General features: G+C 46.1%; 1 protein-coding gene across 15 annotated transcripts in view; it reads right to left on the bottom strand.

Moving 5' to 3' along the window:
* Positions 1–13,904, bottom strand: part of Ptpmeg2 (Protein tyrosine phosphatase Meg2) — a 178,080-nt gene that overhangs the window by 76,675 nt on the left and 87,501 nt on the right. Inside the window, exon 2 of one of the 15 annotated variants that reach the window (XM_045750787.2) lies at positions 9,959–10,354. The exons of the other annotated variants lie outside the window; for them this stretch is intronic. Within the exon in view, the coding sequence (XP_045606743.1) occupies positions 9,959–9,994 (36 nt within the window). The 5' untranslated portion in view covers positions 9,995–10,354. The remainder of the gene's footprint in view (positions 1–9,958; positions 10,355–13,904) is intronic. 15 annotated transcript variants of the gene reach the window in all.

Raw genomic sequence — 13,904 nt, 5'->3', positions numbered from 1 at the left:
GGAAGACCTTTGACAAGCCGCCGGATTCCTATCTTCGTCGAGGCCACTAGGGTTAGGGCGCCTAGCGCCTCACAGCTAGGGTGGACAGCGCTTCGGATTCGTAGTCCTGAGGTTCCAGGTTCGATCCCCGGTGGAGGCAGAGACAAATGGGCAAAATGTTTCTCTCACCCTGATGCCCCCTGTTACCTAGCAGTAAATAGGTACCTGGGAGTTAGACAGCTGCTACGGGCTGCTTCCTGGGGGGGTGGGGTAACAAAAAGGAGGCCTGGTAGAGGACCGGGCCGCGGGGACGCTAAGCCCCGAAATCATCTCAAGATAACCTCAAGATAGGGGCCCCTCGGGTAAATCAGGTAAATCTAAGCAGACACCAACGGTAAGAGAGCACGTGATCACACTGAAGAAACCACTTGGCATAGTCACGGACAACACCCATGAGGTGTGAGAGGAACTTAAGACGCCTCCAGAGACCTCCACAACATGTGAAGAACGAGGCTGACAGACCAATGGTAAGGCTATTCAACACCTGTAATAATAATAATAATAATAATAATAATAATAATAATAATAATAATAATAAATAATAAATAATAATTTATTGTGTCGGGGACAGGCAGCAAGAGTTTTTATACAAATTAGGCTTATTTATATCGAGCCCCCCCCCCCCCACCTCAAGGATGCAATCCCCACAACAAGCTGACTAACTCCTGCGTACCTATTTACTACTGGGTGAACAGGTGCACTAGGCGATAGGAAATACGGCCAACCATTTCTGTCCCGCCAGGGATTCGAACCCGGAATTCTCGACTGAGTCGTGAACGAACCCGACTGTACTACCGGGACCAGGAATGTCTTGCTTCATGCCTGCGATCCGTGATCGTCGTCGAAGTGGTTGGGCACCATTCCTTTCCCCCGTCCCATCCCAAATCCTTATCCTGATACCTTCCCAGTGCAATATAGTCTTAACGGCCTTGGTGCTTTCCCCTGATAATTGCCTCACCTCCCTCAGTCCAGATACGATAAAAAAATTCTAAGGTGAACAAAGCTTACAAAGCAGCAGCAGGTAGAAGGCTAGTTGTCACGTTTTAGTCATACCTAAAAATAAAGAAAGAAAGCGTTGAAAGAAACTTTAATGATAAACTATATTATTTGTGCACATTACATATGTAAGTGGCTCCTACAACACGCTTCTCCGGGGTCACTGATAGTGAAGCACCCCCCCCCCCATCACCCTCGCGCACCCCCATCCCCCTCCCTGCACCTCCACCATAATATGAGAACATTAAATTGTATTTACAGTAGCGAGAGAGGGAACAGGTATCAACACGCCAGCCAGCACGACACTATAGCATAAGGCCTGCTTCAGACCACTACAGTACACACGTGCGCCACCAGGGGGTGTACTGGTGTACAAACACTACACTACGCCACTACGTTGTTCACCTGCTTCAGGCACTTTTGAACACGAAACAAGCCAAAACAAGAACAAGTTAAAATATGGTCTAGTCTCCGTGGTGTAGTGGTAAGACACTCGCCTGGCGTTCCGCGAGCGCTATGTCATGGGTTCGTATCCTGGCCGGGGAGGATTTACTGGCGCAAATCCTTAACTGTAGCCTGTTTAACGCAACAGTAAAATGTGTACTTGGATGAAAAAACGATTCTTCGCGGCGGGGATCGTATTCCAGGGACCATAGGATTAAGGACCTGCCCGCAACGCTACGCGTACTAGTGGCTGTACAAGAATGTAACAACTCTTGTATATATCTCAAAAAAAAAAAAAAAAAAAAAAGAGCGAACGATTAAGTGGACCTTCCGTCAACCAGCAGGCGCTTAATGTAACCAGTTCCACCTGCCAGGAAGCCTGCACTCATCCTCATACCTGATGTACCGCAGTTTAAACCCTTGTGTACACAAGCATGAACAGTTTAAACCCTTGTGTACACAAGCGTGAACAGTTTAAACCCTTGTGTACACAAGCGTGAACAGTTTAAACCCTTGTGTACACAAGCGTGAACAGTTTAAACCCTTGTGTACACAAGCGTGAACAGTTTAAACCCTTGTGTACACAAGCGTGAACAGTTTAAACCCTTGTGTACACAAGCGTGAACAGTTTAAACCCTTGTGTACACAAGCGTGAACAGTTTAAACCCTTGTGTACACAAGCGTGAACAGTTTAAACCCTTGTGTACACAAGCGTGAACAGTTTAAACCCTTGTGTACACAAGCGTGAACAGTTTAAACCCTTGTGTACACAAGCGTGAACAGTTTAAACCCTTGTGTACACAAGCGTGAACAGTTTAAACCCTTGTGTACACAAGCGTGAACAGTTTAAACCCTTGTGTACACAAGCGTGAACAGTTTAAACCCTTGTGTACACAAGCGTGAACAGTTTAAACCCTTGTGTACACAAGCGTGAACAGTTTAAACCATTGTGTACACAAGCGTGAACAGTTTAAACCCTTGTGTACACAAGCGTGAACAGTTTAAACCCTTGTGTACACAAGCGTGAACAGTTTAAACCCTTGTGTACACAAGCGTGAACAGTTTAAACCCTTGTGTACACAAGCGTGAACAGTTTAAACCCTTGTGTACACAAGCGTGAACAGTTTAAACCCTTGTGTACACAAGCGTGAACAGTTTAAACCCTTGTGTACACAAGCGTGAACAGTTTAAACCCTTGTGTACACAAGCGTGAACAGTTTAAACCCTTGTGTACACAAGCGTGAACAGTTTAAACCCTTGTGTACACAAGCGTGAACAGTTTAAACCCTTGTGTACACAAGCGTGAACAGTTTAAACCCTTGTGTACACAAGCGTGAACAGTTTAAACCCTTGTGTACACAAGCGTGAACAGTTTAAACCCTTGTGTACACAAGCGTGAACAGTTTAAACCCTTGTGTACACAAGCGTGAACAGTTTAAACCCTTGTGTACACAAGCGTGAACAGTTTAAACCCTTGTGTACACAAGCGTGAACAGTTTAAACCCTTGTGTACACAAGCGTGAACAGTTTAAACCCTTGTGTACACAAGCGTGAACAGTTTAAACCCTTGTGTACACAAGCGTGAACAGTTTAAACCCTTGTGTACACAAGCGTGAACAGTTTAAACCCTTGTGTACACAAGCGTTTAAACTCCAGCGTTTAGTGTCAATGATGCACCACAATTTAAACGTTACCTCGGACTGGATTGGGCTTGGTTCACATGCTTTAGCCCGTCCTCACATACAAAGATCCAAGCTTGTTAATCCAGCCGCCAACCCCCCTGTCAACCCGTCCTCGACTCTAGTCCATTACATCCAGCGGTCGACCCCACAGACGCATTCATAAATTTGTACATGCTGTCCATTCAAAACGGGAATTTTCTCAATTATAAATTAATATTAGCATATTGTGCACATATAGGCATAGGTTAGGTTTGGTGTTTAGGTTCTGTTGGTGACTAATTGTATTTGTAGTACGTGGGTGAAGCATTTACAGCTTTGTGGTTCAGACAAAATTCGTCAGTGAAGCACTTGTTCCGAAAGTGCTTCACTGACGAATTTTGTTCGAACCACAACGCTGTAAATGCTTAACCACGTACTACAAATACAAATAATTGCCAACAGAACCTAAACATCTAACTATACATATATTTTTTATTTATAAGAATATTTATTTATATGCGAGAACAAACCAATGTTTAATACACAATATGTTAAAATTTATGAATGCGTCTGGGGAGAACGGCCGCTGCTTTAACCAGCCTAGTGTGAGGACGGGTTGCACGCTTATAGGTTAGGTGAAAACACCTGAGAGGCTCGTCACACCCTGAGAACGAGATGATGGAACCCTACCAAATGACTCGCTGCAAGATATAACCGAAGCCGTTTCTTACATATTAATCATCACTACCATAAATGGCTATGAAATAAAAATGGAGAAATATTTATACATATAAAACTGAAAACATTTAATACAGAGACGGGCAAGGGTAGAGGAGCGGCGTGGCCAGACTAGGCGAGGCTGTGAGCCCACTCAACACACCCTACGCCCTATCCAACACCCATACATGGCTCCCATGGCCTTAATTCACACACATTACCATACCGGTTGGTTGAGGTCTGGCTCTCCACTACACCACGCATCACAACACACTACCACGGCCTCCACTGCAACTCCGTCTGGTGGCGATACAACACCCGGGGAGCTCAGGGGAAAGTGTGATGCATGATGGGGAATTGGCCAAAAGGGTTGGGGCGGTCTACTGTGGTGGGGGTGGGGCGGTCTACTGTGGTGGGGGTGGGGCGGTCTACTGTGGTGGGGGTGGGGCGGTCTACTGTGGTGGGGGTGGGAGAGTCTACAGCGGAAGGTGGGGGAGGGGGTCGACCGCGTGGTGGGAAGGAAGGAGTTAAACAAAAACAAATAATGATCACGTTGTCGAAAAAAATTAAGAGTTAAATGAAACAGTTTTCACAGGAGCTACCCTTTGATGTGATGCTACCCGCGCCTGCACTACAGCACCGCCCACTCTGGCTCCTCAACACCATATGGGCGGCCCAGAGCTCGGGCGCCTATATGACCCCTGACACGCTCCCACAGACAAGCACCGAGGAGCCACACCACAAAAGAGGAAATAAAGCAGAAACAAACTAAGACTTTTAAGATTAAAAGTATTATATTTTAAATACTCAACAAATTAAAAATACAATAGCTATGTACTGTATTAACAAAAACAACATTACCCATAATTCTCCAACTGAAGCTTCGACTTCACAGCCAAGGAGAATCCCAGTTACTATACGTCTAATTTCCTTCAGATGCTGAAGTACATTTTCTAAACACTCAGAAGCACGTAATTTGTATGTACTTCACATCGTTAATTTATATTTATTCATGACATACTAAGCAACAGAATCTAGATATTTTAATATCAGGGATTTGTAAGTCTGGCCAACCCAGGGTCGGAGCGGGACACACCTGCCTCACACAACTGCTTGACAACTATGACAGGGCCTTGGAGACAATGAGAGACAAGAAAGACCCATATATACACAGACCTCGCGAGAATTTTCAACAAATGTGTCCATGGTGCTATTGCACACGGAAGGAATAACTGATAGAGTAGGAAGATAGAGGGAAGCAGTTCCCGTGGCGTAGTGGTAAATCACTTTCCCGGCGCTTCGATAGCGCTTTGGCCTGGGTTCGTATCTTGGCCGGGGAGAATTGAGCGGTTGCCAATCCTTAACTGCACTTGTGGTCGATCTCGAACCCATTGTTGATGTGACGACTTATACTGAATTCTGTAACTAGCTCATCAAGATTGTAACTTGCTTAGCTAAATGAATTGTGGGGTTCAGTCCCTGAGCCCATTATGTGCCTCTGTAACCCTTTCCACTACCGCCCACAAGATGGGTATGGGGTGCATAATAAATGAACTAAACTAACTAACTTAACTGTAGAGATAAATGGGTACCACCTAGTTGTTAAACTATTTAGCGGGTCGTATTTCGGGGCAAAGATTAGGATTAAGGACCTGCCTGAAACGCTATACATATTTGTGGCTGTACAAGAATGTAAGAGCATGTTATCTTGAGGTTATCTTGAGATGATTTCGGGGCTTTAGTGTCCCCGCGGCCCGGTCCTCGACCAGGCCTCCACCCCCAGGAAGCAGCCCGTGACAGCTGACTAACACCCAGGTACCTATTTACTGCTAGGTAACAGGGGCATCAGGGTGAAAGAAACTCTGCCCATTGTTTCTCGCCGGCACCCGGGATCGAACCAGAGACCACAGGATCACAAGTCCAGTGTGCTGTCCGCTCGGCCCCTATAAATTTATTATTTATTATTATTATAAATTTATTGTATAAATAAATAAAAAAATAGAACAAATTTCCAAACCAATAGAGCCCAAAGTCTTTGACTTTTCAAGACACGAGTGTCACCTTGGTGGCACCTTGGTGGCACCTTGGTGGCACCTTGGTGGCATATTGTTGCTCTCAGTCAAAGCTAGAGAAATTGTTGACCTGGATAATGTACAGATCTTTAACTGCCTAAATCCGTTCAACAAAACATCTAAACTATTGAGACCACTTATTAAAAAATCACTGAAATTTTCAAATACATCACAATGTGCACCTGAAAAATAAAGAGGGATTGGTTCCAAATTTGCACACGGACAAAAATCCTTACGAGACCAGGAGTGGATGGCAGAAAGTGTAAAAAAAAGACCCATTTAAAACTAGAAGTGCAATAGGTACTCTTAACAACCTATTCTATTTTGTAAACATTAAATCCCCCATGGCTTTCCAACACCGTTGGAAATACACACGGCAAAACGGGACCCCTTTCAGCACTCAAGAGAAAACTTTGTAAAACCCCTGTAAATAGGTACCTAATGGAGCGGACTGTGACTTGTACATCAGACTGCGTGTAGCGGCCTCCAACAACCACGAACCTAGGCCAGATTCACGAAGCAGTTACGCAAGCACTTGCGAACCTGAACACCTTTCCTCAATCTTTGACGGCTTTGTTTACAATTATTAAACAGTTAATGAGCTCCGAAGCCCCAGGAGGCACTTTATAACAATAACAACAGCTGATTGGGAAGTTTTCATGCATGTAAACCGTTTAATAAAAGTAACCAAAGCCGTCAAAGATTGAGGAAAGGTGTACACGTTCGTAAGTACTTGCGTAATTGCTTGGTGAATCTGGCCCCAGAAGGCCTGGCTCGCCGGCACATGAACCCTGGGAACTAACCCAAGGTAACCACTACCTTAATTGTCCCCGCTGGCCACTGGTGGCGCTTGAAGCTCTATCACTGCACTCAATTGACAATGTAAAGCATTAAACAATTCGTGGCGAGTCCGGAAGCACAATTGGGCAAGTTAGGGAAGGCCGAAGATGACGGCCTGGCGGGCGGCGCCGTGTGGTAATCTCCAGAGACTTCCGGACGGTGGCGGGGGGACAACCCGTCCCTCCTCTTGCCTAACACTTCGCATACCATACGGAATCGAAAAACCAGTAACAAAGCGACGAATTTGTAAAACAAAAAATGAGCATCGTAATACTGATTATTTTGTATGTATCTGTCTTTATGTTAGGTGGGTAACTGGGTTTGTACGTTTCTTCTTATACCCAGCAGCTGCTTTTGTTACGGAGTGACAGACAAAGAATGTTACTACTGGTGGGTTACGCAAGTCACAACTGCATTATCGCCATCACAACTACCAGTGGACCAGCGTAACTACCCGAGACCTACACATAACTACCAGAGACCCACACATAACTACCCGAGACCCACACATAACTACCCGAGACCCACACATAACTACCCGAGACCCACACATAACTACCCGAGACCCACACATAACAACCCGAGACCCACACATAACAACCCGAGACCCACACATAACAACCCGAGACCCACACACAACTACCCGAGACCCACACACAACTACCCGAGACCCACACATAACTACCCGAGACCCACACATAACTACCCGAGACCCACACATAACTACCCGAGACCCACACATAACTACCCGAGACCCACACATAACTACCCGAGACCCACACATAACTACCAGAGACCCACACACAACTACCCGAGACCCACACACAACTACCCGAGACCCACACATAACTACCCGAGACCCACACATAACTACCCGAGACCCACACATAACTACCCGAGACCCACACATAACTACCCGAGACCCACACATAACTACCCGAGACCCACACATAACTACCAGAGACCCACACATAACTACCAGAGACCCACACATAACTACCAGAGACCCACACATAACTACCCGAGACCCACACACAACTACCCGAGACCCACACACAACTACCCGAGACCCACACACAACTACCCGAGACCCACACACAACTACCCGAGACCCACACACAACTACCCGAGACCCACACACAACTACCCGAGACCCACACACAACTACCCGAGACCCACACACAACTACCCGAGACCCACACACAACTACCCGAGACCCACACACAACTACCAGTTTCCGAGGTCATCCTATGGGATGACCTCGGAAACTCCCCATAGCTCAAACGTATAATAATCATTTATGACGAGAAAATTGTATAACCTCAGTTATGAATAACTCTGGGAAAATGACCTAGATAAGACAATTATCTTACAACGGCTCTCCACAGGAAGTGGAAGTCAGTATCAAGACACCAGGCCGCCAGCAACAACAACTAATATTTTCAATGTCATCCCAAAAAGTACCAAATTAATTTGATCAAAATTTGAATGAAGGTCCAGGTGAGTACAAAGACAAACTATTTAGCATGAATTAAACATGCACACAGGGACACAAGTGGACCTCAGAGGAATTGACAGGGTAGATAAGAGATAAACTGTTTAACACGGGTGGTACGCGAACAAGGGGATACAGGTGGAAACTGAGTACCCAAATGAGCCACAGGGACGTTAAAAAGAACTTTTTCAGTGTCAGTAGTTAACAGGTGGCATGCATTAGGCAGTGATGTGGTGGAGGCTGACTCCATACACAGTTTCAAATGTAGATATGATAAGAGCCCAGTAGGCTCAGGAATCTGTACATCAGTTGAGAGGCGGGACCAAAGAGCCAGAGCTCAACCCCCGCAAGCACAATTAGGTGAGTACAGGTGGAAACCGAGTGCCCAAATAAGCCACACAGACATTAAGAAAGAATTTTGTTCTCAGTGTCAGGGTAGTTAACAAATGGAATGTATTAGGCAGTGATGTGATGGAAGCTGACTCTAGACAAAAGTTTTAAATGTAGATATGATAGAGCCCAGTAGGCTCGGAAATCTGTATACCAGTTTATTGACAGTTGAGAGGCGGGACCAAAAAGCTTAACTTGGGGAGTACACACACACACTGTTGTAAGTGGTGGTACCGTCTTGCCACGAGGGTACATTACCTACTGTAATGTGTTCCCACTAGTTTAGATTATCAGTGCCATGATGACCAGACCACACATCACAAGGTGAAGAGACGACGACGTTTCGGTCCGTCCAGGACCATTATCACATCTTCAGCCAACGTCTGCTTATCAGTGCTACATTAAGCAAGTGGCTGAGCTCTAAAATAACATTACTAGATGCATTAACATTAGCTTAAATGTGGATGTACATATGAACACCTACTACACCTACAGTAGGTGATATACAAGTATCACCTACTACACCTACAGTAGGTGATATACAAGTATCACCTACTACACCTACAGTAGGTGATATACAAGTATCACCTACTACACCTACAGTAGGTGATATACAAGTATCACCTACTACACCTACAGTAGGTGATATACAAGTATCACCTACTACACCTACAGTAGGTGATATACAAATATCACCTACTACAAGAGAGCGGATGAAGGGGATTGACAACATCGATGCTCACGATACTTTATACCTTCTCACAAGACGCACATCTCTGCATAAGGTAACTTACAAAACTGAGTGTTCTCCGCCTGACTACTACAGTCTAATGCCAGTGTCTTCAACCTTTGTATGACGGCAGAGACGTGCTGCTCTTCCCATCAAGGTTGGTGGACCTTATATTCCTTAACAGCCTCCGTATCCTCTCTAATGACATCTTTAACAAAATCTACCAGAACACGTGTATGCCTTAGTGGAGATGCACAACACTCACTTCGGGCGACTACTCTGTAGGCTGCTCGTCCCCCCCCCCCCCAACACCCAGGCCAGGCCCACCTAAATAAATACCACTTTTAAATAAGACTAGGATTCAACAGGACTGTCTTCCTGTAATTTATACATTCATATCTTATTTTCAAACCTCGTTTTGTTTTAATGTTTACATTTTTTTAACAGATGCATACATGCGTGTAAGGCAGCATTAACCTTGGATAGAACTCAGGGTTGATCTACCGAATATTTACTCGTTCAGAAACTCCCCCTCCCCCGTGCACACCAAGAGACATGTGGAAGGTACACTCACCTGGAGGAAGCAGTCCATGGCGCCGCACAAGACCATCCTTACTCCAGCGGCACCACACTACTGGGACCTCTCTCACACACACAGTTTATAGGCCTTCTCCTCCTGGCACCCGGCCACACCCTTACCCTTGCGACCAGCCTCCTGGCGCTCTGGCGGGACGCTCAACGCCAGGCAAGTGTGGGCGGCGGGCAGGCCAGGACAGGAGGGGGTCGAGGGAAGAAGTCAATGGGCCTCACAAGGGTGATCACCTCTCTGGTGAGGAGCCGCGTCCTGGGAGAAATCCCCACCCACATGAGGCGGTCAGCAGGGGGATTACACCTGCAGTTGTTGCTCTCCTCGGCCCCCCACGCGCACACTCACACGGATATATAGTTCACTTTAACTTTCCAAGTTCACCTGCACTAGCATCGCCACAAATGATGCCATTTAAATGTGTTCAAATACAACACTCATTAACAACAACATAGTGATGACGTCACACGTCAACAATATAAATTAATAATAACAAAGCCAACAATTGAGAAGCATAAATCACAGAAGGATCGAGTGTAGAGGAAACACGACACCACGACTTGTGTGGGATAACACTATATATATGGCTTCTCCCTGAAGCCATAATGTGCTCCGGACATCACATATGCCAGATCCTGGAAGCCATATGGAAAGTATATATCAGGGCTTCACTAAGTATCTAACCATAAGTAACTCCAAAAGTGAATGTATTGCAGATACAAAAACAAAACGGACATCTAATACACGATAAGGGTTGAGGACGGGCGGAAATGTCGTCACTTCTTCTCGTGTGTGTACTCAACCAAGTTGTACTTGCGGGGGTTGAGCTCCGGCTCTTTGGTCCCGCCTCTCATCTGTCAACTGGTGTACCGGTTCCTGAGTCTATTGAGCTCTATCATACCTAAACTTGTGATAAAATTTGAATCTCCAGGTATGCTTCAACAGTTGAGTGGCGGGGCCAAAGAACCGTGGCTTATTCCCTGTAAATACAACTAGGTGCGTACTTACTGGTAAATCACACGGCTTCGCCAAATTGCAACACCTCAATAGATAAGAAAGATAAGACATTTAGATACATGTAGCTTGACTTAAATATTCAGGTAAACAGGTCGACTTAGATATTTAGACAAGAATAGATAAGACAGGTGTATGTGAGGTGTGAAGTACGTGCTGCAGTTATCGAGAGGGCTGGTGGCTGACGCCTGGTGGCTGATTTTTAAAGAGGGTGTGTCAATCAGCAGGAGGGGAGGTGTATATTGGTCACTGGCAGGTGAATGGATAACTGTTTCATTCCTACATTCACCAGCGATGGGTGGCAGCTGTCGGCACTGTCCTCAACCCCCCAATTCTCTCCCGCCCACTAACCTCCCCTCCCATGCTATCCTGTACCCCCATTTCCACCCACATGCCTACGACCTGAGAACATTTTTACCACCCTACGTTATCACTATCACCCTTTCACGCACCAACCTCTCTACGTACTCACACATCAACTCCCTACGTACTCTCACACACGCCCACATATGCGCCAATACCGACTGCCAGCCACAATTTATGAAGCGTGCGTGACGGTATGACCCGGCGCCGCATCTGGCAGTGTGGGGCCCATTAACCATAATGTGGCATCACTGACATTCACACGGGTGCTGGCCGCAGGTGCACGCTCAACCCCGCTTAAAACTTAAAATACATTTTGGGAACACACACGAACGCCCACACGCACATACATACACGCCTGCACCGTGTCTCCCCTCTCCTCTCCTCCCCCTGCCTGAAGATACACTGCCTCTGGCACACACATCAAACACGGCCAAAGCACAAGAGCACACACCCGCATAACAGACTGGTGAGAGACCAAGCCCCGGGGACGTTGATCTTCGCAACCAGCTTATGGTAACCCACCAACCATTCCAGCAGCGCGGGTACTAACAATTTATCCAAAATTTGCTTGTCCATTTTAAAGAATGAAGAACAATTTTTATTGATATTACTTCTAAGCTGCATCACTTATGAACCCATCCCTGCCCTTGTGTGGCAGTGCACAATAGAAAGTTGTTTTCACATATCCATACATTAACACATTGGTTGTAACCGTGATATATATGTACTTCCACCTACAGTTTAGACCTATTGTCTTGTGTATGACCCTCTGTCCTGCGTGACAGTGAATACCAGCATTATCCTCACTTTAATAAGGCTTTATCAAAATCCTCAGATTAGGCAAAATTGTAATTAACTTTGTCAATAAAGATGTTAATAATAATAAGGTATTGAGGTCCGCGTCGCAACCCATTAGCTTTGAGAAAATTGAGTAACGGATGTGAGAGATGACAGACGTGGAAGTAGGCACAGACAAATGGATGGTGAGACACGATGATGATGATTTAGATTCAGCTGCTGGGAACAACATTTCCATGTAGCACGGGCTATAGTGAGCCCGTAATACCACTACTTTTGACCAGTTTCCATAGGTTTTATATTATACGATCAGCGGCCAGGCTTCCACAAGGACCACAAAATGGTGGCGGCCCATTGGCCCACACACACATCACCACCCGCGTGATCAAGCACCTCCAACAACTTCTCTAGTTCCCTCTTGAAAACTCACATTTCTGTTCCCGCAATATTCACAATACTACTTCTAGAAGATTGAAGAATCGAGGACCTCTCAATATGACAGTGATCTTTTGTGAACACTTCAAGTTAGGGTGTGCGCGCTAGCAGCCCGCACGCGCACATTCATCACAACCTGGTTGATACCTGGTTGATGGGGTTCTGGGAGTTCGTCTACTCCCCAAGCCCGGCCCGAGGCCAGGCTCGACTTGTGAGAGTTTGGTCCACCAGGCTGTTGCTTGGAGCGGCCCGCAGGCCCACATACCCACCACAGCCCGGTTGGTCCGGCACTCCTTGGAGGAATAAATCTAGTTTCCTCTTGAAAATGTCCACGGTTGTTCCGGCAATATTTCTTATGCTTGCTGGGAGGACGTTGAACAACCGCGGACCTGGTTGATCTGGCTATTCCAGCAGCAACCTTTAACCGTTATAATGCTCACCTTTGACCCAGCGATATTATGCTGGCTGGAAGACGGTAAAAAGAGTCGGAGAGTCTTGGAGTTTAGTGTTTTTTAATCATACTTATGGCACCAGGACCTTTAATTGGGGTTTATTCTACACTTGCTGCCGTCTTTATCACGTCGGTATATTATGTAATATAGAACATCACTTTTAGGCATTTCCCAGATATAGCGAGCTGTGTCTCGCGTCTGTGTCAGAGCTGAACACCGTGTCTTCCTGCGCTCAGTTGCAAGACTTCATATCTATTTTTCCGTGACTTTTACCGAGAGAATTTTCATGGTGATTTTAGTGCCATTCGTCAATATCTGTTATAAGGATGGGAACGGGTAACAGTGTGGGAACAGTGACTTGTGGGGCCGAGTTTCGTACCGTTCCCGGACTGAATTTGGCTCGATTTACCGTTACTCTTTACCTGTTATTCCCCAATACCTCAGTTTATGTCCAGCGCTCCACGGTCACATCTGCCAAATGCTTCTGCTAAATCTCTGTATGGGCTGTTGATCCCCCGGAAGCTACACACGGTAGACACAAGGTAGGCACACAAGGTAGGCTTACAACGTTGGTATTTGGGCTTGCTTATGATCTAGTGCAGCTGGCAGTCATGTTAAGAATGCTAGGACTCCGGTCCCCGGAGTAGAGTGCGTATGGTCTACTTTCTTGCACAAAACACTGACACTACAATGCAATAAACTTCAGAAAGCATATTTTCCAATACGAAACTGCTACTATTTAACCTGCTTGATGGGGTTATGCGAGTTCGTCTACTCGCCAAGCCCGGCCCGAGGCCAGGCTTGCTCGACTTGTCCACCAGGCTGATGCTTGGAGCGGCCCGTAGGCCCACATATCCACCACAGCCTAG

This window comes from Procambarus clarkii, chromosome 52 (assembly GCF_040958095.1).
Source record: "Procambarus clarkii isolate CNS0578487 chromosome 52, FALCON_Pclarkii_2.0, whole genome shotgun sequence".
Classification (NCBI taxonomy): Eukaryota; Metazoa; Arthropoda; class Malacostraca; order Decapoda; family Cambaridae; genus Procambarus; species Procambarus clarkii.
Note: the sequence above shows the minus strand (reverse complement) of the source record. Positions and strands in the feature narration are given on the sequence as shown.